General features: G+C 42.9%; 1 protein-coding gene across 1 annotated transcript; it reads right to left on the reverse strand.

Annotated features, from left to right (window-relative positions):
- Window positions 1-260: 260 nt before the first annotated feature.
- Window positions 261-27409, reverse strand: OSTM1 (osteoclastogenesis associated transmembrane protein 1). The gene is made up of 7 exons (XM_090031536.1): window positions 27340-27409; window positions 23851-24353; window positions 15501-15615; window positions 13214-13311; window positions 7530-7691; window positions 6399-6564; window positions 261-6104 (listed from the first exon to the last, which is right to left on the reverse strand). Exons 1-7 carry the CDS (start codon window positions 27407-27409, stop codon window positions 6049-6051), a joined length of 1170 nt encoding a protein of 389 aa, XP_089887662.1. The 3' UTR covers window positions 261-6048.

Raw genomic sequence — 27409 nt, forward strand, 5'->3', positions numbered from 1 at the left:
TGTCAGCAAGGCCTTTGAAAAAGTATACTGTCTCTGATCCATCAACTAAAAGTTCTCATGTGGTTTATAAAATGTCATCAAACCTTCCCATGTCCCATATACTGTTTTATTTGCTTTACTCTCGAGTAACACAGTTTTCCAAAGTACAGACTGCCTTTTAATAAGGACGCTGTTCTGCTGTATGAATCTATCCTGATTGGGTGCTACAGGATACCTCTGATACTTTTGGGTAAGAAAGAAGATACAACAGAAACAGTTAATGTGGTGTTGGTGAAAGGTGGTTGTTTATTGTTTTTCCAGGAAGTTACAAGCCTTCCCTGGCCCTGCTCATATTTGAATCTTTTACATGGGACAAAATGCAGAAGAGCTACACATTGCAAAAGATATTGCACAAATAGTCACAGACTTTGAAGTAAACAGGCTAAAGCCGTATGAGTTATCCGCACATGGAAGGAAAAAGTCACAATAAGCAGATGAGGGGATTTTTGTGTTACAGATTCTGATGAGAAGCATCATCCCTTTCTGTGACTAACACAATGTACAACTTGGCAAAAGCACTGACAATACTTGTTTAATTGGACAATGAAGCTCCAGATATAAACACACTTGTGTTCTTAAGCTGAATTATAGTAATGTGTCTAACATGACTGATGGAAAGGAGCAGGCCTATATTCACAAGCTTACTGTGGCAAGCAGAGATGCCCTCATCCACAACATACTGCACAGGCTAGCTTCTGAACCAAGAGAAGTTTAAAGACATTTGTGCGGAGCTGGGGGAGAGATATTAGTACTGCTGGGTATCCATTTCACTTTGCCCAGCCACTGACCTGCACGAAGGGATGGGGGAGACTACCACTGCCTGGAACATACATGCTGCAGAAATATAGCCTAGGAGTTCTGTCCACAGAATAGGTGACAATTACTTCCCCAAGGTGAGGCTTGTCTGTTTTTTAAAGGAAAAACTCTAAATCTTAACACAAAGCGGTCACTCTCTGTTGTGCTGGAAGTCTGGGGACACTCTGTGCCAAGCAAGAATACCAATTATACCCTGTTAAACAGGACTGCTGCATTCCTGGTCCATATCACATGAAGATGAGCAACTCACAAAAAGAAACAATTAATTTTTAAAAAATTCAGAAGCAAAATTATGAGCAATTATATCACTATTAACTCTTGCTCAATCACACAGCCATCAAAAATCTATGTTGTTCAGCGTGCACTAATTCAGTTCATAAATAGGGACCTGCAAAGAAAGATATAAAACTACTTTCTTTATGGAGATGGTGAAAGGGGGTGGGGGTTACTTGTATTTACATTTATCTAACTAAGTGTGGAAATAAACCTCCCTCTAGTACATTTTCACAGGATGTGAAGAGACCTGCTGTATCAGAGTGCAGTATGCTGGCTTTTATGGGGGTGGGGGGAGAGTTTAGGTAACTTCATCATATGATCCCATTCACGAACTGATGAAGGTCTGTCTTAAAAACCAGTTAGATTGCTTTGCTCGCCCTACTCCTATTGGAAGGATTCTCCAAGAACCTCATTCTTCTGACGGTCAGAAAAACGTCAAGCCAAAGTTTACCCATGACCAGGTTGTATGCTTATGTTCTCATACCAAGACTGTCCTTCAGCTCATAGTTTTCTCTCCTCTGGTATCTGCCTACCATGTGTTTATATAAAGCAATCCTAGCCAGTATCAGGTATATTTTGCTAGGTTAAACAGGCTCTTTTGGTCTCCTTCTGTAAAGACAAATTCACTATTCCCCCACTTCCTCCTGACTGCCCTTTTCAGTACCTGCTCCAGTTTGAATTTGACTTTTGTGGCATGGATGACTAGAATTGTACAGAATAATCCAGATGATTATTCTCACCAGAGGCACAACCGGCCAGCTTTGTGCCCTGGGCCTACCTTGTGCACAGGCTGCAGCAGCAGCTATTTTCACACTCCCACTGCCATGCAGCACCCATGGAGTGGAAACGGACACCATCGGTAATCTCGTTTGTACCACTATAAAAGTTTTTATGGAGGCACAAATAATGAGCGGGGGGGGGGGGGGGGAAATCAGTGGCACACCAAAATGTGGTAATGGACTCTGCCGCGTTATTGCAAAGTACATCTATTACCGCTGTGGTAGAAAAGTACAAGCAGCCTTAGCTGACTGTGCTCTCCCATCACCCTTGGCAGTTGCCCACTTTCCTCATTGATGGACAGGCACCCTGGGGAATCTCTCCCCATAAGTGTGCTTTTTCTTGCCCAGCCAGATCCAGGTCTTGAGTCTAGCTGTGTAGAGAAAAGCCCTTCTTTCCCCACTCGGTCAGACTTGTCCCTGGTGATCACCAAGGATGGGTCTGGCTAAGAGGGGAAAACAGGGAGATCACATCACCCCTAGTCCCACACCATCAAGGACAGGGCAACAGGCAACATAAGCTTCACCCAATGAAGTGATCAGCTGTGCCTCAACACACTGCGGCACAGCCTATCCACTTCATTTGGTGATATCTGTCTCTAGCCAGCATTGCTACCCCAGTCACCCCTGAACAGTTACACCACTGAGTCTCATCAGTGCCTTCTATAACATCATTTACACAAATTTGTATGACACCTGTGTCACATCACTGGCCTCTGTACTCACAAGATGATTAATATAGACAGGTCTTTTTCCTCCTCTATCATTTCCAACTGATGAGCCACCCACCATGCAGTCTCCCTTCCTCTCATAATAGAAATTCAGAAGCCTACCTATTGAAATGCTAAGCTCCCAATGGACACTGGAGTCATCCAAAATGCACTGCAGTAGCAAAGAAATCAGGAGATCCTCATTTTACACCACCTCCTGCTTTTAAACATCTTTATAAATGTAGTTAATGCCCTTTGCAGCCAGTATGAGTCTTTCCATGCACTTCGGCAAGCTCCGATTAGACCTAAATCCACTCTCTCAGTCTGAATAGAAGCAATAACGGTAATACATGGTGCAAGTAAAAGCACCACAACCAAGCACAGGTCTAAAACAAAACATTAAACAACAGCAGTATTCAGAAATGGATTTGCCATCTCTGTCTCCCTGCCAGATCATTTCTTTAATAACCAGGTGCTTCCAGCATAGGTTTATAATGGCAAAGTGTGCTAAGTAGATTTTTTACCCTTCAGTTGGTCCCTCTGCAAACATATACTAAGCATCTCAGCAATGTAAAATGTGGCAATAAAGCACCCAGTGCTAGTCACATTTATTCAATAAAATCTTTATCAGAGTTGACCTGTAGTTTTTTTCAGGTTTTCTAGCCCCAAAAGCAAGTCCAATAAGCTACACAAGAATAAAAACATTCTTTATTTGCACCAAAAATACAAACAGCTAATACTTCAAAAGTAGACATTATATCATCACACTCACCAGAAACAAACTTAGGTTAAAAGATTAGCAGCCGAAAGAAATTTAGGGGTTTTTTTCTGATTATTTTCTGTACATCTCTTTCTGGAACAGGACATTCCAGGAAATAAAGAAAACTCTTTACATTTTCCTATGGAAGATATATTACTAAGGTGATAGAATTATGTAAAGAAAGCTAGTATTACAAGGTAACAAAAAGGAATAACAGAAGATATAGGTTGCAGGTATTTCTTGACTGTAAACATTGCTGCTGGTTAAAAACAAACCAAAACAAAACACAACCACAGCAAACAAAATATCACATGAGTACTTTTGTTTGGCTTAGCAGCAGGAAAATAATGAAAGCTGCTTTTTTTTTCTTTTTTTAAAGTGCTTAACCCCTATATCCAGGAGTAATGACTTTCAGACCTACTTAATATGAATGTGCTCAAAAAGCCAATGCTTAGGGTATAAAAGCTGTCATTCTGTAACTCTGCACATACAAACTGGCTTTATCTGCATGAATGAAAGATTGCTTTGAACAGTCCTCAATCATATGATGTCTCAAATCAAAGTAATGCTATTAGGGGCAGCAGTTGAATAAATCCCAGCAGGCTGAAATTTGAGTACAATCAATATAAAAATAGGCATCTTTAAAACAAATAAAGGCAATTTCCCTCAGTCCTAGGAAGATAACTGCACACAGTAAGGAACATAAAACATTTTTCTACTATTGTGACAGCTTACCTACAACAAGCTGAAGTGTCAGCATGTTCCCTAGAGACAAGAAATCCAACCCTATTTAGGCTTTAAACACAAATCAACCACTCCAAGTAATTCATATGATTAGCAGAGGGATATAATACTCCCTACTCACAAAAAGCAAAGAAAGCAGTGGTATTAATAGCAGCCAAAAGCTAACACATTTTGTTACTTAGTATTAAGGGACCTTCAACTTGATTTTTAAAACTGACAGTATGTTCCAAGTCTATTTCAAAAAACATGTTAGGATCTTTTTTCTTATGTTGATGTTTATTCAGGTCTTTTTAGCATGGGGGAAAAAAATGACTGATTAGCTATACAGACAGAACTAAGAAACCAAGCAATCAAAAATGTCATCAAACTACAGAAAGTTAAAGAAAAAAAATGCTAACTTTTTAGTTAGAAGCTTTTCACATGAGTAGTTTTCAGAAACAAATGTATTTTATGTGCCCTTTAATCTTATAGTTGTAACATGGGATGCAGTATGGAACCTTTATTACAACCATCCTCATTTCAACCACCCTTGAGGGTTTTGTTTTGTTTTTTTAATTTCAGCAAAGTGTTGAGAAAAGTTGAGGACTACTCTAACAGACGATTTCCTATATTAGCACACAACTAAAAAACTGTGCACTTAAGATGTCAGTAGACCTACCAACTTTAGTGATTAAGGTACAAGTTTTTGTGTCTGATCTACAGAGTACTATAGGTTTTACATTTGTTAATATTAACCTTGTAAAAACAAACCTAATTTTAACAGATTCTAGAAAGTTAACCAAGGGCAACAAAATTCAATACAGAAAAAATCAAAGGTTTGAGCACAATATATTTACCATAAGACTGTTCTGAAGTTCTACAATAGCTGTGTTTTTCTGCTAGTAAACATTACTTTGTTTTAATTAGAATATATTTTTCGACAAAATATGCATAAGCACCTTCTAACTTAAACCACCACAGGCTCTAACCCAAGCAATTCAGCATCTCCAGTGACTTACCTTAACTTTTTTAAAAGGATAAATCAAAATATACAAATAAAAAGGAAAACAACGTTGATAAAGTAAAAGACTGACACTAACACATACCCAACTATATCCATGAAGATGTGTTATACCAGAAATAAGACTCTTCACACACATTTGAAAAAAATAGGATTTTAGTGGCTTGTGTGTCTAACCATTTAAATATGTAGTACATATCCAAGAGAGCTGAATGCTGCTATTATCTGTGATCACCAATAATGTGCATCACTGGCAGTTCTGCTCTGTTTGTAGCTGGCACTGGAATTACATATTCAACTTTCAGACATTTAAAGAGACCATTTAAAATAAAACAGAGCAGCATGGCTACTAAGAGGTATTACTAGGGGGGTGGTTTTAGAGATCTGCAGAGTAGCCCTACAGAACCCAGATTTGACCAGATGGAATTTTTATTTTGAAACGTTCTAACTTCAATACTGACTTAAACCAAAACCTTCAATGAGTTATTAATTAAACTTTGCCAAGTCATAAGAACCACATCAAAAAGAAAAGATACAGACTGTACTAATATACAGGGAAATGAAAAGAACTGACAAAGTAGATTTTTATACAGTGAATATAGTGAATGAAAAAGTAAAGGAAATAAAGAAATGAGAGAAGTACAAAAGAAAGGTACAAAAACCTGCATGAAGTCAGAAAAGCTTCAGCACATCTGAAGAGATCAAAATTATTCTTCAAAACCAAAGCTTATACAGTGTCTCAAAGGCCTGCCTTCTCATGATTGTTAATATACCCGTTTAGGAGTCAGACAGCATTCTGTTTAACTTGTGTAGCTCTATATCATTACACTGAACCATAATTAAACTCCTCTTTTGTGCCATCCTTAATCCATCACAATTGTATCCAATATACCCGCAGTTGCAGTTTTCAAGTTTTGTCTTTACAGCTCAGCTGTATTTTTCCTGGATGTTCACAAGACTGGCATTTGACTGGATACGCTTGGCTAGAAAGAAAAATGTTCAAAATTAAAAAAAAAAAAAAAATACACAAAAAGGCAGTTTCCCCACACCCTCAATTTATCTGGCATATAATACTGAACAATGCTAAGGCTTGCCCATTTCAACAAACACATATGGCTCAGAATCCATTTCTCCCATCTTTTACAAGTCTTCAGGTTCCAAGATGGTTAGAAGTTACCATCACCTCCTCAGTACTGCAGACCCCCATATTTAGGAGACTCAAATTTTCCATGGTGCCCTCCCAATTTTAAAAAGAATGTTCTGACAGCACTACTTACGCAGAAACAGTATACGCTTCTTCTGCTTTGAGTGAAGGAAGCTACTAAGATAAAACACAACTGGCAAGAAAAGGATAAATGAAGAAACTGCAATCACTGGAACTGTATCACTGCAGGGGACAGAACAGTTAAAAGTCCTACTCCAAAGCCTTCGAGTAATGTTCATCTATTAGAAAAAACAGAGCAACTCATGGTGAGAAACTGATGCATTCTGGACTGTATTGCTGTTTTAAACAATACTGCACAGTTCAAAATTTTTTAAAGTAGCAACTTACAAGAGCCATTTCAAGTGCTTAACTTTAAAAAAAATAGAAATAATGGGCTAAGTGACTGAAGGAAATGGCAAAGCTCCTGCTGACTGTACAGGAGAATGGATTACACCCAATATTTCAGAGCAGCAATTCCCAGACTGTGGCTGTCACAACATTTGTTGAGGGTTAGTGACGATCACATTGGCTGATCACACACAGCTAAAAACCACATTAAAAGACAACCAAATATACATGAAGAGGTTTCTTAGTATGTATGAGCCCTATAAGCAGCTATTGTAGTTAGGAAATAATTACAACAGTTAACTGGACCTGTAGCTAAAGAACTTCATATAAAAACTAAAGATTACCAGATCTCTCCAACTTTGATAAAGGTACAATGTTCCCTTCACAGCCCGCTCAGATGGAATTAAAAGCCCTGCTGCCCAAAATGGACTGCAACAGGGATTCTAAACTAATAATTCACTTGTCAGAAGTAAGAAACTTTAATAAGCACTGGAGGTCCGGACCTCTGTTTTACACACCTTCCAAATGAACAGCAGTATAACCAAGTATCCTGGGGACCTGGTTCAGCTAATAACTCAGAAGAGTGAGCAACCCATAACATTTCTTGAAGCATTTAAATGTTTTATTTATCAATTCACAAGACATTACCATCCCTCAGAGCACCCAACCTGAGACCACTATATAGTGTGACATAAGTAGTTTCTTTGCCATGCTAATGATCATTTCCAATGCTGAAAAGTAAAGGGAGATGCCAAACAAGAATGAATTAAAGCAGGTAAGAGATGGCTAAAGAGAGTTAAGTGAAATTTCTCCTTTGGGCATCAGATAGATAATAGATTGAGAGGAAAATACTCACTGCATCTTCCACATCAATACACAAGTGCTTGCTGTGTTCTGATTCTCCATGCTCTGACGCTCTTTGCATTTCAGTATACAGAGTATTCAGCTTTTTATAAGTTACATTACAGTTTCTGCATACTTCTGTGTAGTTACTTGCTACCAGACCAATTGCTTGCCCCTGAAACAAGTAGTAACATGAACATAAAATAAAAATAACTTTAAAAATCCCTCAAGTCCAAAATATTAGCATGCCAAAAATGTGGAGTCTACAGTGAAGGGTTTTTTGGTTTGTTCCCAACTTCTAAACAAAACCCCTCAGTGAATTAAAAGTGTTACCCTATTTTTGCACAATTTCATGTATATGAATTGCCTGTTGCAAAACCAGATGTTATCCAAATATTTAATATTTGCAAATAGGTATTTAAACTGCTGACTTCTAATATCAAAACAAAGATAATTAACAGCAAAGTTTATCCTAGAACTATAGCTCAGCTTTCCCCTGGCCCTCCACTGACCTCTTCATAAGTAAAAAGCAAACACTGAAAGGTCATACTCTAATTATTTTGAGCTTTAATAACTACTGCTATGGTCTCTTCCCCAGGAATCCAAGATGATGTTTCAACTCGAGTCCCTTGAAAATGCAGGGAAGTGTAGTGGAGAAATATCCAAAAGATAACTAAAGGGGTTAGGCACCCAGATACATGGAACGATCTATTCCAGATAATCTACGTTGACAGGATACAGGACTGCCCCTTCTCCTATAAGCATGCATTCAAAGTTTGCTTCTTAAATCATAGATATTGTCCTCTGTGGTTTTAGGATAAAAACATAAGATTATCAAGTAGTTTAGCTGTAGGAGGAAGATGACTTCTTTGAAAATTCTTATCACATAGGTAGGCTGTAAAGGAAGAAGGGGCAAATAAGATCTTCATATTCTACTGTTTAAGTATTATCAATCACTGAGAAATAATTGCATGAGTTTATAGCCAAAGGTTGAGCCCACCTCTCCAACACCTTTAAAACCTCACTTTTCAACTTAAGTTAACTCTCAAAAAGCTTGTGATATGATCCCCTTCAAACTACCTTGCTTAGGAAAAAAAGGACCAGGAAGCTTTGGAAAGGCCATCTCTGCTAACACCTGACCGTTAAACATGGTACTACTCAGCACTACCCAGCCTGGAAGAATGGAGAATAACGGATCTAAAATGACAACGTTAGGACTGGTCAAAAAAACAAATACTTTTACCTGGGGGGGGGGGGGGGGGTGCAAATAAGTTTTCTGACCAGTTCCAGGCAACACAGTCCAAGAACTCCAGTCATGTGTAAAATGCTCTAGCACAGGCATAACAGATCCTCAGTCTTAGGGAACAGAGGGTCCCTCTGTTAAAGACAGTAAAAATTCCTCTTTAAGGAGGACTAAAAGACCCATTTGGCATCATTTTACAGGGCCCAGAATCTACACATTTTCAGCTCAGTGCACACATTCTCCAAAGCATTTAAATCTAAGCACAGATGTGCAGAGCTGGTAGAGACTAGGGCTGTGCAAAGCTTCGGTAGCCGAATTGATTCAAGTTAAAAGCTCCGAATAGATTTGGAAAAGCTTCAGAAAAGATTTGGCCACTTTGGAGATTCAGCCATAGACAGTCTGCTGGGGTTGGGGGAGGGGGGAGGCAAGGAAGAGATTGGGGTTGGAGCTGCTCAGGGAGGGGGGTGGCATGTGGGCATGCTGCCATTTTCCCAGGGCGGTGTTGGGGGAGCAGGACACAAGTGCAGCTCACTCCAGGCAGAAGAGGGCAAGCACACATCCTGCGCCCCACCATGCCAGCTGGAAGTTGGGGCTATGCTGTTGCCATCTGGAGCAAGCCACACCTGCATTGCACCACCCCTCCCCGCAATGGCTGGGCAAGTGGCAGCAGGGCATAGCCCCTGCGGCTCCCCCCACCAGAGCAGAAGCAGGCATAGCCAGAGGAGCCGCAGGAGAAGCCCCCATGGCTGCCCTGCCCAACCCCAGCCCTCGCCTTGTCCCAGCCTAGTCCTGGCACTTAAAAAGCCCTGTACTTACTAGCTCTGGCAGCAGCAATCAGGGCCTCTGAGGGCTCGTGGCAGAGCCCCCCGGCACAGCATGGAGCAGTGGGAGGCAGCACAGATCATCCGCCCCTGCTCGGCACCTGCACAGCAGCTGCCCCATGGCACAGATGCAGCGCAGCTTGCAAGGCGCTGTGCGCTGTCTGGGAGCTGGGGCACCTCCACCTGTCAGCCAGAGCCTAGCGCCACTCAACCCCAGTGGCCCCAGCTCCCAGACAGTGCATAGCACCCTGCTGAACTGTGTTGCAGCCACATGATGTGACAGCTGCTGTGCAGATGCCACACAAGGGGGACGATCCCCACTGCACAAGGGGGCTCTGCCACAAGCTCCCAGAGGCCCCAATCGCTGCTACTATAGCCAGTGAGTGCAGGACTTTTTAAGTGCCAGGACTAGGCTGAGGCTGGGCAGGGCAGCTGTGGGGACTTCTCCCGCTGCTCCCCCTGTCTGGAGAGAGGCAAGCACAGCCGGAGGAGTCACAGGAGAACCTGCAGATGCCTGGCTGTGCCTGCCTTTCCACGTTTTCTAACCTTCTTATTCACATTACTCCCCTCTGGACTTTCAACAATTTGGCCACAACTTTCTTGAAGAGTGGTGAACACAGCACTCCAACCCAGGTCTCATCAATGCAAAGGACAGCAAAGAATTACCTTTCATGCCTTACACTTCTCAATATATCCTAACCTTTGTGTCACAAGTCCTAGAGGGCATCATGGCCTTTGTTAAGTGAATTTTGGGTACATATGAAATTCAGTCAGGTACTAAATTTGAGTCTACAATGGCTGAATACAAATGGTTTACTTTGCTCCTTTCTTCTTTCTTACCTATGAATCACCATCTTCTGGTGTAAGTATTAAAAGCTTGCTACCCAAGTTGTATCAGACATATTCCTTTTGGAAGTGACAGAACAGCAACAGTGATAAAGGTCAATTATGGCAGAATTCAGTCATCCCGTTCCTACGACATCTACCTTGACATAGGAGTCAAGGTAGATGTCCTCTCCCTAGACTGTAAGAAGGCCCTTGATACAGCATGTCATTCTCTTCTCATAAATAAACTGACAGGCTGTGATGCAGATAATTGCACAGTCAGGTGGGCTGCAAATTGGCTTAGGGGTTGCACCCAGAGTGTGGTGATGAATGGGTCGAGATTGACCTGGAAAGATGTTGGCAGTGGAGTCCCACAAGCCTCGGTCCTTGGACCGATGTTGTTCAACGTCTTCATCAGTGACTTGGACAAGGGCATGGAGAGCACCCTGTCCAAGTTTGTAGATGATACCAAATTATGGGGCAAAGTTAACACACAGAGGGTAGGGAACAGATCCAGGCAGATCTGGACAGGTTGGAAAAATGGGCAGAACAAAATAGGATTCGTAGACATTAGGGCTGGAAGAAACCTTGAAGATTATCAAGTCCAGCCCCCTGCCCGAGGGGCAGGAAGTCAGCTAGGTTCAAAGGACCCCAGCAAGATAAGCATCCAAGCGTTTCTTGAATAAGTCCAGAGAAGGTGCCTGCATCACATCTGAAGGGAGCCAATTCCAGGTCTTGGAGGCTTAGACAGTAAAGAAATTTTTTCTTATGTCCAGCCTAAAACGGTCTTGTAGGAGTTTATGACGGTTGGTACTTGTTTTTCCTCGGGGCACGCTGGTGACCAGACGTTCTCCCAGATCCTGATGAACACCCCTTATGTACTTATAGATGGCCACAAGGTCCCCCCCCTTAGCCTGTGTTTTTCCAGACTGAAGAGTCCCATGGCTCTCAGCCTCTCTTCATAGGGTCTATTCTCTTGCCCTCTGATCATGCGCGTGGCTCTCCTCTGGACTCCCTCAAGCTTCTCAACATCCTTTTTGAATTGCAGAGCCCAGAATTGGACACAGTACTCCAGCTGTGGCCTCAGCAAGGCAGAGTACAGCAGGAAGGTGACATCCTGAGATTTACCTGAGAAGCATCTATAGATGCAAGCCAGCGTTTTGTTTGCTTTACCAGCAGCGACATCGCATTGGTGGCTCATGTTCATCTTGTGGTCAATCATGACCCCCAAGTACCTTTCCGCACTGGTGCTAGCAAGCGTAGCACTGTTGAGCCTATTGCCTTGCTGTGGGTTTTGGGCGCTGCACTTCAAGAGGGATGTGGAGAATCTTGGGAGGATTCAGAGGAGGGCAACGCCATATGGTCAGAGGCCTGCAGGCAAGACCCTACATCTCTCCAGCCTTCACAAGAGAAGGCTGAGAGGTGACCTTGTGGCTACCTATAAATTCATCAGGGGAGGGCAGCAGGGAATAGGAGATGCTCTATTTACTAGGACACCCCCTGGAGTAACGAGGAACACTGACAGAGAGCAGATTTAGGTTGGACATTAGAAAGAACGTCTTCTAAGAAAGAACAGTAAGGGATGCCAGAATCTGGAATCCAAGGGCGGTGGTGCTCTCCCTTACCCTGGTGGGGGGGGGTCTTCAAGAGGAGACTGGACAAGCACCTAGCTAGGATCGTCTGACCCCAGCACTCTTTCGTCTGACCCCAGCACTCTTTCCTGCCTAGGGCAGGGGGTCAGACTTGATGACCTACTGAGGTCCCTTCCGACTCTAACATCTATGAATCTACAGGAACTATTGGACATAAATAGTTTAGTCTGGTATCGTAACACCCATCACAACCAGAGGTTTCAATGTTCACAATTACCCAATTGTTTTTCTAATGTACTTTAAGAACTTTTAAAGCAAAAAAACTGTTTCCCATAATTCTGCGTTATTTTACTTGCAAAGAAATGACAGCTTGGGAAGAAGGCTTTACTACCGCCAATATTCCACAGAAGACAGCATAACAAGTTTGGTAAAACATGCTGTGTGTGACTCACACGAGGTGCATCCAGTAACACGAGTTATTCAACTGCAATGTTACATGTACATGTTTATTCTGCGACAGGAAATTTATGCTTAATATTAAGTATCTGAAACATTTTGAGCCATTCCTTTCAAATGGTTCCTTAATAAAACTACAGAGAAAACGTCTAACATTTTCATTTAATTTTAGGATTAAATTGCCATAATTTCTCTAACTTTGATGCACTTAATATGAGCTTATGGGCCATTTTCCAAGGGCATTCCCAAGTTTATTTTACAAAAAGGTATACTTAAAGATTCTAATTGTTTCTAACCTTCTAGTTAAAAAAAAAAAAAAATCTTCTTGAAATTGGTTCCAGGTAGTTGACCCTTTCAGGCTAATAGGCACTGCAACCAAATAATTGAAAACCCAAATTGTGAAGTCACAAGACAACAATTCCAATAAAGCAATGGGTAGGTAAAGTTGACTTACTGTATGCAGAGATGATGTGACTTGCTATGTAATTATCATCTATTGTGAATCTAGAAATTCTAATATGCAATAGCACTGTAATTACACATAAAATGAAGTCAAGGTGAACATCAATTAGAATGCATTTTATGTTCTCAATTGTAAACATCTGCGTTTTATAGATAATTACTCTACTTGCTTAAACTGCTTAAGCATTTGCGAATTGTATTCTCCTGTATGCATCCCCTGCCGTTTGTGCTGTATATATAAGATTTTACTATACAACAAGAGGACTTAGTTCTGACCTTCAATACATTCTATAAATACCTGGAGGTTATGTTCAAAACACATCAGTGTTTTATTGAATAAGTCCAGGAACTCTATTGTAGTATTTGATAGCCCTTCACTGCTGTTCTCCAAACAATCTGTCAAAAAAGAAAAAAAAGAAAAGAAAAAAACACGACATACATCAAGATATCCTAATTTCTACTGCCAACAAGCCCTTGGGTTCTACACCTTAACAATAAGAGCTCTCAACTATAAAAGATAGAGCCAGTCAGCTTTGTGTTCTCCTTACTTGGTTACCATTATGCTGATGTCTCAGACTTGCTGTCCTAACTCATTCGCACTCCCCTCTTCATTGAGGATATGTTTCAGAATTAATTGGCCTTGATTAAGTGAAAGATGAAGACTATCATCAAGTACACTCTGAAGAGAGCATTCGAGCTATCTTTGGGCTCTGAGACAACACAAGACTACTTTTATTTTTCACCCTGCCAATCTGGCTTTGCCTAGCAGCAAGCACTGTCTAGATAAGTACAAGTCTTAAGAGGGTAAATGAAACAGCAAACACCTGGGGAACATTGGGAATATTTAGGCTTACAGAAAAGACAGGCTCAGCAGAGCCACATGAAGCAGGGGCATAACATACACACTTGTTTTTGAGGAAGTGGCAAAGAGCTTGTGAAACACTCCTTCTTAGTCCTATTCTACTTCATTCTCTTTAAGTATTGCTTTTCCCCTCCCTGCATCATATTACTCTTGATACTCTGACCCACTAGACACTTGGAAATGAGAGCTGTTGGTTTGATTTAGGATTTCAGTTAAAAAAAAAAAAAAAAGGCACAATCCAGGTTGGCAGACCCCAAACAGGACACTTCATAAAAGATGGAAGGAAGGGAATACAGCAGCATACAGGAACAGATCTAGTGCTAGGTGCTCAAGGACAAAAGGCAGAAGGCAGTATATGCTTCACTTTGCAAATGTGAATTTGGATTTCTACTAGGACCAGTCCCATCCCTGTATTAAATTACTAATTGATAGCAACCTTCCTAAGGCTGCCAGGGGGCTTGATGGCAGTCCCAAAGGCTTTGCAGTATTTGGGTCTAGACTTTTACACCCGCTATTACAACACTATTACTACTCTGCACTTCTGTTACACACTTAGGGCACAGTACACTTGCTCTGATGTGGGCTAATTAGCAAACTTAATTAATTGAATTAGCATGCTCCAGCAGCCTCCACATCACATGTATTCACTGTCCCTGTGCTTTGAAATGGCGACAGAGGTGCTTTAACTAAACCTCATTGAATAAGCTTCAGTTAAAACACCCTGCTGCCATTTTGAAGTGTGGGACATTGAATACATATGACGCTGCAGGCAATTTAATCAGAGCAGTTCTCGGAGCTGCTCTAATTAAAGTGCTCCCACACTGCAACCCAGAACACTGTAAAGATGCTCTTAGCGTAGGGGACACATCTCCTTTGCCAAGGAAATTTTCACCTTAGTACATGTTCATCAGTGGCAATTAAAGAAAATCAAGTAGCCTGTTCTGGAGTCAGATTCAGTACCCAAAAGATTCAAAGCCAAATTTAGAAACCCCTCCTCATACTAAATGAAGTCAATGGGACTTCTTGTGGAGCAAGATACTATTTAACACAAATAAGGGGACCAGAAATGGATTTATCACTGTTCAAGGTATTCTAACCCAGTAGAGACCAACTTTTTAGCAGGCTTGCCGCATATTAGCCCCACACCCTTCACAAATGCCACCCTAATTCCCTGCCCCTTACCAATCTGCCATTCTGCTTTCTGTTCCCTACCCAATCTGCTGCTCTGCTTTCTGCCTCCAGTCCTACCTACTGCTGTGCTACCTGTCCCCTCCCTGACCTGCCATGAGCTACACGTAGAGGTTGTCCATGTTATTTGTGCCACAGGTTGGCTACTTCTGCCCTAACCTAGGAAGGGAAGTGGGAAGATGAAAAAAAATAAAGGATAAGGCAATACAATAGATCTGACAATCTCCAGCACAGTTTGGCCAAGTTACCACAGAAACTGCTTTTCATGTCCACAAAATCTCATTCTGACAGTGAAGTCAAGGTGTCTTTTTAGACAGGCCAGGGGAGATGAGGAAGAAACTCATCTTTTAATCTGTGAGCTTTTAACAGTTGCCTTCCTACAAAAAAGAATTCTGTTTTTATCGCAGTAAATAATATGACAATAAGCCTTATCAATGCCATCAGGTTCTTATCAGCTGAGAAATTTCAGAGGAAAAGGTAAACACATCATCCCTATCATAAGAGTAGCATGGAGGTGAAAGAATAAATCACATACTTGCACAATTGGCCTCCTCCCAAGTTTTGTTAAAGAACTCTGAAAGCACCACGATTATCTGTAACCTATCAGACATCAAGAGGCTTTTCGCGCAGTTGTAGCTCTTCGAAGAATTCTGGAACAACAACAAAAAGAAAAGTATTATGAATTCATAGGGCAGCAACTTTGAAACTCTGGACTTACGTGTTACATAAACTTGCCAATAATAGTTTGGTCTGTTTTAGACTACTTATAACAACTCAGCAAACAGACTACAGCAAAATCTGTCTTGCCAGAAAACACAAGAAGAGAAAACATTAAATAATGTGAACTGTACAACTGTATTTCTCTCATGTTCAGTAGGCAAATTCTTAGAAGGTTTAAAAGAAGGACCACACAGGAATGTCAGCCACAAATATGCTGAACGTAAATGAAGCATCTTCTAATACTTACTAGGTGTGATAAGCTCTTTACAAATTACATTTGTCACATGTGTGCATTAACAGCAATACATGATAAGTTTCCTGGAGAAGGAAACTTGATTCTGCACATACTCAGTGACTACCAAAACAGGGCCCTGAACTGAAATCACACAGGTTCAACCATACTAAATGATTAAGTGATTATATTAGCACAATTGGTGTGTCCATTATTCATATACAACAAAAACACCTAAACCATGGTAACTTAATTCAGTCTAGTAGAACGTTACCCCTGAAAGATTCAGGGCAGAAAGCTACCACGGTAAGCTACACCAATTTATGCTTCATCTGTCTGTACACATTTCAGTGTAGCTATTTGCTAAAGTCAAACAGGCTATATATAACCTGACACCTACCGGCAAGACAAAATCATACTCTAAGTGCTTAGCTGGTCATACGGAGCTAAGGGGCAGATCTGTTGCTGCTGGAAAATCAGAAAGGCACTTGCTGCCTTTCTGAATAGCTGCATCTCTGCCCATCCCTGATCCTGGCACAATTTACACTAATATGTAAACACAATGTAGGCTACACAGGAGCTTGTGTTATTCTGCCCCTGTCCAAAGAGAAAGCTAGATTCCATCCTTGGTTATGCCAGTAGAAACCAAAACAACCCAGCATTCAATTATTTAACTCCATCCGATAAGAAATACCACATCTCCCGTGAGCAACTGATGCCAATCTCGCTGCCCGGGGGGAGAGGGGGGTTGTCATCCCCCATGGCCGATCTCACTGCAGCCACTTCCCAGAGTGGCTGCAGCGATTGGCTGGCACTTGCAGGAGGGTCAGTGGCGCTCCTGCCTGGTCCCCCCTCCCCCTCATTGCCTAAGTGGCAAGCTTGGCCAATCACGGGGTGCACATGCACCCCCATGCACCCACTACATGTCGCCACCGACTTCGCCTTAATTTACTGGCAAAAAGAGCTCCAGCAGAACCTCACAACTGAAAGCTGCTCTCCTTCAGCCATGTGCCACCACAAATCAGCCAGTCTTCAAGTCAATCCCCCCTAGAATTCAGGCTAAGCCTTCCAGCACACAGACTGCAGACTGGAAATGCAGAGGATTATCATTATTATTAAAAGAATATTTTGAAGTGTATGTGCACGTCTCTATTCTGTCTGAGAAGAGATTCTCAAAGCAGTGACTGGGAACATGCACTTCTTGCCTTTCCTCCTCTAACCACAGATTGACAGAATCAGCCAGGCAAGCCCATGCTGATTTTCCAGCAGCAACAGATCTAGTCCTTAGTTCCATATGACCAGAACCATATTTAGCACAAAAACTACTCAGTCCTCTTTGGAACAAGCACTGGTTAAGATTAACAGGGCTACCAATAATTTTTGCATGAAGAACAGAGCAATGCAAGACAGATTTGTAATCCATGCAATATAGGGAGGTTTGCTGTTGTTGAGCTCCATTACAGGTTTCCCTCACTTTACGTACATTCTGTAGGTGCAAATTTGCTCTTATGTGATGATCCTTTTTATACCAATTCATTATATGCAAGGTAAATTCACTCTTATGCCATCAGTGTGGTGGAAGCCCAGTCAGCTGCTTTGTGTGGTACATCAAAATACAGTCTCCTATGCGGCTCTGTGCTCCTCTCTCATCTGCAACACATGTTTCTGTAGTTGCCATCCCCATTGTGATAGTGTCCTGTGCTTGTGCATACTGTCTGCTGTTGGTGAGTACCAAAATTGGCTTGTAAAAGTGGTAGAAATGGGTCTGGGGATCAGTGCAGTCAAGATCTTGGAACATATCCCTATTTGTTACATTGCAAAGTGGATTCCCTTTATGGGAATTTGAGTTATGTGCCACTTTCCAAGAACGCATATATTGCATAAAGCGAGGGAAACCTGTATTTATGTACTCTTCCAGCACCATGGACTGTACATAAATAAGGATCAGAAGGGCCTTGTTTGGCCATCAGGCTCAGTCCCCTGCATTCTAAGGCCATCATTTACTTATGGAACCCCCCAAAAAACTACTTCAAAATGCAACTAAAGGCACAATACCCAAAACACTGGCAGCATTCTAACACGCCACAGATAAATGCAGGGGAAGCAAAGGCACTGCCTATGTCCTGCAGTGACAGGCATAGGCAGAAGGCCAGGGTTAATGGGGCTTAGCTACGGCCCTATGGAGGGGAGGGGCACGGGTCGGGCAGGGCTCAGCCCCCCCAATAGTATTTTCATCCACCGCTTATGGTGACAAGGAAGTAGCTGGTTAATACATGCTCAAAAGACCCAAGGACAGCAATTCTCAACCACAGAAACCTGAGATTCTTTCAAGGGTGCTATGGAGCACTACATGATGTTAACACTGTTAGGTGTGCAAACATGATTTGCAAGATAACCCGTGATGTTTCAGATAGAAATCTATACCATTGGAAAAATATTCCAACTTGTTGTGGTCTTTCCGAGTTCTTTGTGACAGAAGTATTATTCCATTATTTTTCCAGTCAAAAAATAAGTAAAAGCTAAAAGTTGGCATCTTCCAAGGGATGCCTTGAGTTTAATGAGGGGTGCCTTAACTTTAAAAAAGGTTGAGAACTACTGTCTTAGAAAAAGCACCATGCCCCATCCTAATTCAGGCAAAAACTTCTACAGTCTACATCATTCTGATGAAAGGGAAGATTGTTAATAGTAAAAACATAAGTTAACGTACACACACTTAACAGAACAGCTTGCTAAGTACAGAAGCCAATTAAAACAGACAATGATAGATCCATATTTGGCACGTGAAACACCCTCTTTCATTCTGGGAAACAGTTTCACTCCATCATCATCATCACCTGAATTATCATAAGTTCATGGATCAGTCCCCAGCAAACTACAAAATAAAAAAACCATCAACCTGCCCAAAGAATTTACATTAAGTTTAAAAAAAACAAACAAACCAACAGATGGAGATAGGGAAATAAGGTAGGAAGTAAAAAGGAACAACGAGACCACAGCAGGAAGCATGACTGGCACTGGGAGCAGCCTAACCACTGCTGAGTTTCATGTAAGTACCCCATAACAAGGAATACATAAAGAGATTTGAAGGACAGCAATGAAATGGTTCTGCAGACATTCACCCAGAGCTCCTCACAAGAACAAGGATAGCATGGGGAAAAGCAAACATAGCATACGCTCTACCTATAAAAGGCCAATTACTCATCTCAACATGAGAAAAATATTCTGAGCTGCCTTCCAACTCCAATTAAGATTTAAAGGACTTATTTCAACCCCAGTTTGATCCAGCTAGAAAGCAGAGGCAGCTCAGATAACACATCTGCTGCTCTGTTTTGTGGTAGAAAGCCTTTCAGAAAACAGAGGACTCACATCCCCATCCCTACCACGAGATGCCTAAGGAGAGACTTTGCAATCAATGTCTGGCCACAAAAGTTCTGAAATATCAAACCAAGAGTATGATTTAGGGAGGTTGGAGGTTCAATGCAACTATTTATCTCAGCTTTAAAAGGTGCACCATAGGCTGCACGGCTGTCACAGCTAGTGCGTCTCAGTCCTGACCTGGATAAGCTACCTGCTGGGCAGACAGATTTCTTCCTTTGCTGTTAACGGGACATGGAACATCTCACACCAGCTACCTGCTTTTGAGCCAGAGACACATTGGACGGCAACTGTTTTCAAATCCAGCAAATCCCAACTGGATAGGAGTCATGACCAAGAGTGCCTCACATCAAATGTCCCCTCAACTCCCCACAAACATACATGAATAAGGCAAGTGAAGCAGGAAGGTAACAAGATGAGGTCTATGCCTCATCATCTCTGAGGCATACAAACCCTATTATTTAAGACCCATCATATGTTCAGATTCATAGAAGATGTGAATAAAGACCATGCCTGCTGAAGAGCTTATATACATTTTCTAATTAGCTGGACCAGGAGTCATTTCTGAACCATAAAGATGACTGTGTTCTCACTGGGTGGAAAGAGCACTGGGTCTCATGCACCCCTGAGCCCTAGGGATTGCCGCAGTTGGTCCCCAGGGCCCAGAGGTTTTACACTGGGCTGGGTGCATCCCTGCCAGCCCTATCAGCTGAAGGGTCTCCCCTGCAGCAGGGAACACTTCTACACCTACAAATTAAACCTCAATAGAAACCAGCTATAAAGTTAGCACACATTTTTACGCCTAACTTTAGAGCTGGTTGGAGTTTTTTTTTTCAGATTCACAGATGTAGGGTCAGAAGGTACCTTGTAGTTCTTCTAGTCCAACCCCCTGCCCTGGGCAGGAGAGAAAACTGGGCTCAAATGACCCCAGCCAGGTAAACATCCAGCCTCCTCTTAAAGACCCCCAAGGTAGGAGCCAACACTTCCCTTGGAAGTTGGTTCCAGATCCTTGCCACCCTGACATGTGAAGGCAAGTACTTTACATGTGTGGCTGGTCTTAGAGTAACTGCGCAATTAACCACTTAATTGCAGAATACCTGTAACATGTAGAGGGGAGTCTCAGAAGTGCTTTGCCTATATGCTATGCCAGCAGACCACTTAGCGTGGGAACAATCCCCTTCATCCCCAGCAAAACAAAGCACTATTTTGCTGGTCTATCTCCATCTACACTAGGGGATGCTTCTAGCATCACTAGGTCAGTCAGGGATCACTGTAGCTATGCAGGCAAAAAAAAAAAAAAAAATACATGGACACAGCCCTGCGAGTCCTACTGGTGAGAAGGAAAAGAAAAGAGCAGTATAGGGGGAAGCATCCATTGGATAATCCCATGGGACTGGACATACTACCAGTCACTGGGCAATATTTCATGAGCATGACCTTAGCCAAGGACTAATAAGCAATTTTGTTTAATGAGTAATTCTGATTTTTCCCTTTGGCAGAGGGAATTTTTCTTCTGAAAACCACACACTATACAGTTCCTCTTTTTGCTTCCCTCCTTTTAGTTCTAACATACGAATTGTTGGCCCTGAAAAGGTACAAACAAAACATTTAAAGCAATAATGGACCCATATACCTCCAAGGCTTATTATCAAGGTCAGATATTTCTATGACCATAAAAAACAAATATTTTAAATTGCATTTATAGCACACTTATGTTATTTCTCTACCAGGGCATCAAATGGAAGCCAAGCACCCAATGCATTCAGTGGTTTAAGCAGAAAGAGGCAGTGATCAAGCTTCTCTGAACTTGCAGATTGGGACTGAGCCAAAAAAGTGGAAAAGGAGGAAGCATAGAATTAACCTAGAGTCTCCATGACTCTAATCAGACCCAAGTGTGTTTTTCTTTCAAAACTTCTCCTTCAACCACTTGCTCCAGAACTGTGATCTTAGATAAACTCACTGGACACAAAGCTCTGATATCTAGTTTCCAGCTGATAAACCAACTGGAACTCTCATAGTTCCCAGAGCCTTCTTATATGAAAACAAGATGGGAAGTCCAATCAAGTCACACTGCATTAGAAGAGGTGCTCCCTAGAAGGGTCTACTCTAGAAGAAACCAATTCCCACTTTTTCTTGCTAAAATGCAACTATTTTTATTCTTGCTAAAATGCAACTATTTTTATTCTGTCAGGTTTTGTTTTACTTCCTAAGGCCTTCGAGAATTTCCATTTTATACACCTAACTAAAAGATTTCATATTATTGCCACTTCCAGCAACTTTCATTCAAAGAGTACATACATTTACTTTCACTTTGAGTAAGTTTCATGCATGCATGCACAGATGAAAGACAGACTTAGGAAATATAGAAGATGTTCACACAGCAGTGGTCTGCTGGCTTCCTGAACTTCCTCACCAGCCTCATAAGCCTGACAGAAAACATTCAAATAATACAGGCTAACAGAAATTAGTTATCTAAAAGTCACAATATTAAACCAGGCTGCCTTTTATCCCCAATTCTCATAGTTTGCTTACAGTGTACTATTGGAAGGATGACTTAAATGTCTAGTCAGCCAGTTTAAAATATTCAGATTCCATGCAATTTTGGTTTACCTCACAGCAGGGTCTCCTCACTCCCTTTTTTCCCTTCTTCCAAAGATGCACCAAGTCCCCTACATTCATTACATGTGGATCTTTCAGACAAGATAGTTACACATGTACAAAAACCATGATTCTAATTGCTCTCCAGCCAGGTAAAGATTTGGGCCTTAACCCCACCTTCCACCCTTCACCAAAATTAGCGTGTAATCATTGACTGCTCCCTACTCATTATAATTGAGTGTCAGGGAACTGTAAATCTTTTATTAGTAAAGCCTGTCAAGATGAGAGGTGCCACATAATGGCAGCATTATCTGCTGGGCTTCCCATTTCTACACTACGCTTTGTCATCAAGTAACATCTTATAAAAATAAGCCGTACTAGATAAGCCAAAAAACTCTCTGCAGGATGCAGGTGTTACCAACATCTTTTGGTTACAGATACCTGCCAGTGAATCTTAGTTTACTGGGAGAAGCAAATGGAAGAAATGACAAAGCATAGCAGCAATAGTAATCAGTAGGCTGCAGGCAGTATTTACAAGTCTAATTTGCAGATATGGGGCCTTGTTGGCCTCAAAGACACTGCTGGATATTTTTCTACTAAAGTTGGTGAGACCTTTCGTTTCAGATGCAAACCATACTGCGCTTAAGCATGCCTTAATCACCTTGATAATCAGATTATTAGTGTTTACCTGAGTTATACCACAAGACTTAAAAGCTGAAGCTTGTCTACCACCCTGTGGCAACCTGCTTGCTAGGGGAAATGTTGCAGTGTTCCACCAGCTGTGCTACTGCATACATGTTTTCAGGTAGAATCAAAACTCTTGGCATCTTCAGAACTAAAACAGCTCAAGTCCAGGTGACCTGAGACACCATGACATTGCCAACTGTGCCAGGTGGACATGAGCATCATCTACTAAGCCCAGCTCTGCACAATGTCTGGAAGATTAATGTCCAGGAAGAGCATTCAATGAAATTATTTACTGCCAAGGAGTTAAGTTCAGGGGCTGGATCTGATCATAAATCTAAAACATAAGGAGAGCACACACTTTTGAGACACATTTTTATACAAGTAAGTAGAAGGACCTAAGTAAGTAGATATAATAAAAAAGAGTTAAATAATGAGAAGAAGAAAAAAAAAATCTCACTCCAAAGTCATTTTAGGACCAAACACAAGCACAATATGATGCACTGAAAAGAGAAAAACTCCTCCTTCCAGATGCAAGAACTGAGAGAATCATGGGCTTAGGGGAACAAAGCACCAAGCAAAAACCTTTTAAGAAGTCAACGGGGTCCTAGTCCCTTGCCACTTATGAGTCTCTGAGCTCTAGAGTACCCTAATATTTCATAGGTTACAAAGAGAAGAGCTGTCCGTCTTGTGTGTCATGTGCGCACAATAAACTGGCAACTGGAAGAGAACTCCTAGGTTACAGAGGCGCCACCCAAACAGAGCATACCCCTATTGCTCCCATACAAAGCCAGATAGCACAATGCTGAGAAGCAGCGCGCTCCTCTGCACCCTCGCCTCCTGACCCCCAAGGGAGCAGAGCACCACTGATGCAGTGCTATCAGCACCCAAGTGACTGCCTCTCAGAGGAAGCAATTCACCTGGGCACAGCGCAGGCAGGCAAGTGGCACAGACACAGCAGCACAGTCCAGCTACCCTCAGCCACTGCGCCGGGTACTCACAAAGCCCTCACCTTCTTGCACAGCCGAGCAGGGCACGTCCAGTAAGGGGTACCCAGGCAGTGCTAGCTCCCCCGGCAGGGCACTAGCCTGGAGCGTGCTCTACTTGACACCCACAGATCCCCTCCCCAGCCACCCACAAAGCCAGGCAGAGGCCTGCCAGGAACAGGGAGGCTCCCTGAGATCGTGGCAACACACACAGGGCGCCTGGCAGGGAGTGGCACCCCGGGGGCCCGCTCAGCCAGGGAGGACCAGGCGGCCCCTCGCTCCGCACGCACCCCCACGGCGCGGGTGATGTTGTCCAGCTGCTCCGTGACCGCGCGGAAGGTGTGGTAGCAGCTCTGGCAGAGCCGCACGGGCCGGGCGCTGCGCACCAGACAGCCGCTCAGCGCCGCGCAGCTGCTGGCGAAGCCCGCCAGGAGCTCCCGGCACTCGGGCTCCAAGTCCCCGGGCAGCGCCGCGCCCAGCAGCGCCAGCGACGCGTCCTCCAGCAGCGCCCAGGTCCCCGCGCCGGGCGGCGGGCCCCCGCCAGCGGCCAGGCCCAGCAGCAGGCCCAGCAGGGCGCCGAGCGGACCCATTGCGGCGGCCGCGCGGCAGGGAGGGAGGGAGGCGGCCTCTTCCTGGCGCCGGAGCGAAAGCGCATCACGTGCAACGCCGGGACATGTCAACGTTCGGAGCCGGGCCCAGCGCGGCGCCTCATTGGCCGCCGAGGGTTCGTCTCGGAATGCGGGGGCGGGGCCGCGGGTAGGGGCGGGGAGCCGGGAAGCGGCAGTGTTGCCGCCTGTACGGTAATTACCGTATTTGCGCGATCATTTCACTGCTTGTACGATGTACGATCAATAATAGTAAAAAAAAGGGCTCAGATTGTAGGGTCATTTTTGAGGCAGTTCATTGATGCAGCATATGCAAAAGCAAGTCATTCTCCGATGTATTTGGTAGCCGTGTTGGTCCGAGACAAAGAAATGCAAAACTAGAACTCTCGTTCAGAGATAATGCCTTTTATTAGCTCAGCGGTTCCCAACCCTGGGTCGTGACCCAAATGAGGGTCATGGGGGGCACTGCCAGTGGCACCACACCGAAAAGATGAGCTGCATGGCGCTTCTCTACTCCCACCACCACACTCCACTCCCCGCAGCGAGGCTGGGAGAAAAAGGTTGGGAACCACTGTAGTAGATCAACTAAGAAACTGGGAAAAAATTAAAAGTGTTTTTTGCAGGAAAAGATTTTTTTTGTGTGATTTCTTAGTTGATTTAATAAAGTTATCATGTCATTCTCAGGGAGTTTTGACTGGGACTATAGGACTGGCCTGAGCAGAGAAGAAACACAATCTCCATTCTGCCACCATTCCTAGAACTACTGCAGAATTCATTGTTTCGACATAGCTTTCCACCCATACGCATGTCACATATGTAGGCACAATCTATAAACCAGGGTGGGAAGGAACTTGCTGTTGTTTCTCTTTTAATTAACAAATACTTGGGAGGCATAAGCAATGCTACTAGGTCTCAGATAACTATTGAGGCCTTGCCTAGCATAGGAACTTAACTCTAGTTCCAGCAATCAGCATTTTTATCAAGAAAGCCCTATCCTTACAAGCCAGAGTAAACTCCACCAATGTAAACTGGAGTTTTCCTTGCCTATACTTCAGGTTTGGTGCGCCAATGGTTGGCCATCAGTTGCTGGGTACAAGGTCAATTCTTCCATCTAAATAAAGTCGTAGCTCCTTGACATGATTGCCTTCTTTGCTTGCTGAAGGCAGGATTTGTACCTTATATACTAAATTAGAGAGAGAGAGAGTGAACACAAGCTTTGTGAGCTGCAGCTGACTTCACCAGATGCTGTGAAAGAACAGGCACAGACCAGTGTATAAAATGGAGAAAGTGATTTAGTTCATGCCACAAACATGTGTTCTATACTTGGGATAGTTTTGGGTAGGGATGATGCTGCCTAGGTGAGAGGGTTGGACTAGATAACATCTAGATGTGCCCCCAGCCCTATTTTTCTATGATTCTATGAATACGACGGTAAAAAGAAAGGGGGAGGGGAAGAGGCAGTGCTGAGAGAAGCAAACAATGTACCCATAGAAGCAAAGATAAAAGATAATCCAGGCAATGGGATAAGAATCCATAGTCCTTGTTTATACCATACTTAACACAATCCAGGCCATGGGTGATTTCTTGTTCTGCAATTTCCCATTCAAATCAGTTTTCAAAACAGTTTGTTGGCTAAGAACAGCTGACCTCAGGTCAGCAATGGAGTGTCCAAGGAGACCTTTGTGTCTTTCTGGAGTTGATATCAGACTGCTATACGTTCTTTCAGAGCTTGCCCCATCTGTCCAATATAGGCAGCAGGGGTGGGGCGGGCCATGACTTGAAACTGGTGATGGCATACATGATATTGGTAGAGGTTCAGGTAAATGAACCTTGCTTATTATAATCCATGTTATTTAGTCCAGTGCTGATGTAGTCTGTATTGATGTTGGGACACAGCTGGCATTGGGGTCCATTGCAAGGCCTGATGCCTCACTGAGAATGGAAGTTAAGTAGCCTGTTGAGAGATGCTGTTTGAGGTTGAGGGCTGCATGTAATCTCAGACAAGTTTGTCCTCCATGACTACCTTGAGATGTCCTTTTGCAGGAGAGCTGGAAAGTCATTAATGATGTGTCTAAGGTGTTCAAGCTGGGGGCTGCAGGTAACAACCAGATGGACTCTGTTGTTCTTATCCCAGGGTTGGTATTGCAGCAGGTCAGCACAAGGTCCAAGTCTGGCTTTGTTGATTTGAGTGGCTATAGTTTTTGGATTGTATTATAATTCTAGAAATCCCTGCTCCAGGTACTTCAGGTGTTCATCCCAGCGAGTGGGATCAGAGCAGATACAGTTGTAACATAGAGCTTGGTTGTAGACAAGAAGTGTGCTTAGGATGAATGCTGGTGACCTGAAGGTAGTTGTAGCAGTTGGTTGGTTTTCAATCCAATGTCATGGCAATGTGGTCATTGCAAACCTCACTGTAGTGTCTAGGATATGAATTTGCTAGGCAAAGGATTCCAGAGTTAGTTTGATGGAGGAGCGAAAGTTGTTAAAGACCTAGTGACATTTCTCTAGAGATTCCTTCCCATGTGTCCATACAATGAAGGTGTCATCAATATACCTTAGGTAGATTGGGGGTAAGAAAGGACAGCCATGGAAGAAATGGACTTCATGATCAATTATAAATAGGTTGCCATATTGTGTGCCTATGGCAGTGCCAACTGTTTGTAGGTATAAAAAAACAGTTGTGAAGACAAAGCAGAAGAGTGTAATGCAAAAAGAAGCAGTGTCCTCATCGAGAATAATGTTCCTTGTGGCTTATAATCCTTCCTCATGGGGGATGTTGGTGTACAGAGACATGTACAGAGATATGGTAGCTAATATGGTGTTAGGTGGAAATTTTTTAATGGAGCCCTGCTGGCTATCTGAAAGCCCTGCCTATAGCTGACCACAGGAGCAGCTCTCAGCTAGGTGACATTGCAGGCTCATGTAGAAACTTTTGTCCTCCTTCACTAATGTCGAACTTTTTCCTTCTCTTGCAAGAAGTAGCTTAGCCTCCAACAGCAACAAGATCCACTCTTTCTCTTTTCTGAGGCAACATGACTGGGGAATGTAAGCTACAACTAAAGAACAGGGCCAAATGAGAACTAAAAATAGGAAGGAAAAGATAGCAAGAGGCAAGGAAGAAAAGAGGACAGAAAAGAGAAAACAAACAGGAGAGATGGCATCATGTATACTAACCTCTGACAAGAGAAGCCAGCTGCCAGTCCATCTCAAGCATGGGTGTGTCAACAGAAGAGATGGAAACCAT

This window comes from Crocodylus siamensis, chromosome 1 (genome assembly GCF_052110815.1).
Source record: "Crocodylus siamensis isolate JL-2025a chromosome 1, ASM5211081v1, whole genome shotgun sequence".
NCBI classification, from domain to species: domain Eukaryota; kingdom Metazoa; phylum Chordata; order Crocodylia; family Crocodylidae; genus Crocodylus; species Crocodylus siamensis.

Excerpts from the sequence above, each read along its gene's own strand:
- OSTM1 (XM_090031536.1), bottom strand. The coding sequence starts at position 27,409 with ATGGTTTCCATCTCTTCTGTTGACACACCCATGCTTGAGATGGACTGG. Across the intron at positions 24,354-27,339 it reads GCTGGCTTCTCTTGTCAGAG|GCGGCAACACTGCCGCTTCC; the intron begins GTTAGTATACAT and ends ATTACCGTACAG. Across the intron at positions 15,616-23,850 it reads ACATCACCCGCGCCGTGGGG|AATTCTTCGAAGAGCTACAA; the intron begins GTGCGTGCGGAG and ends TTGTTGTTCCAG.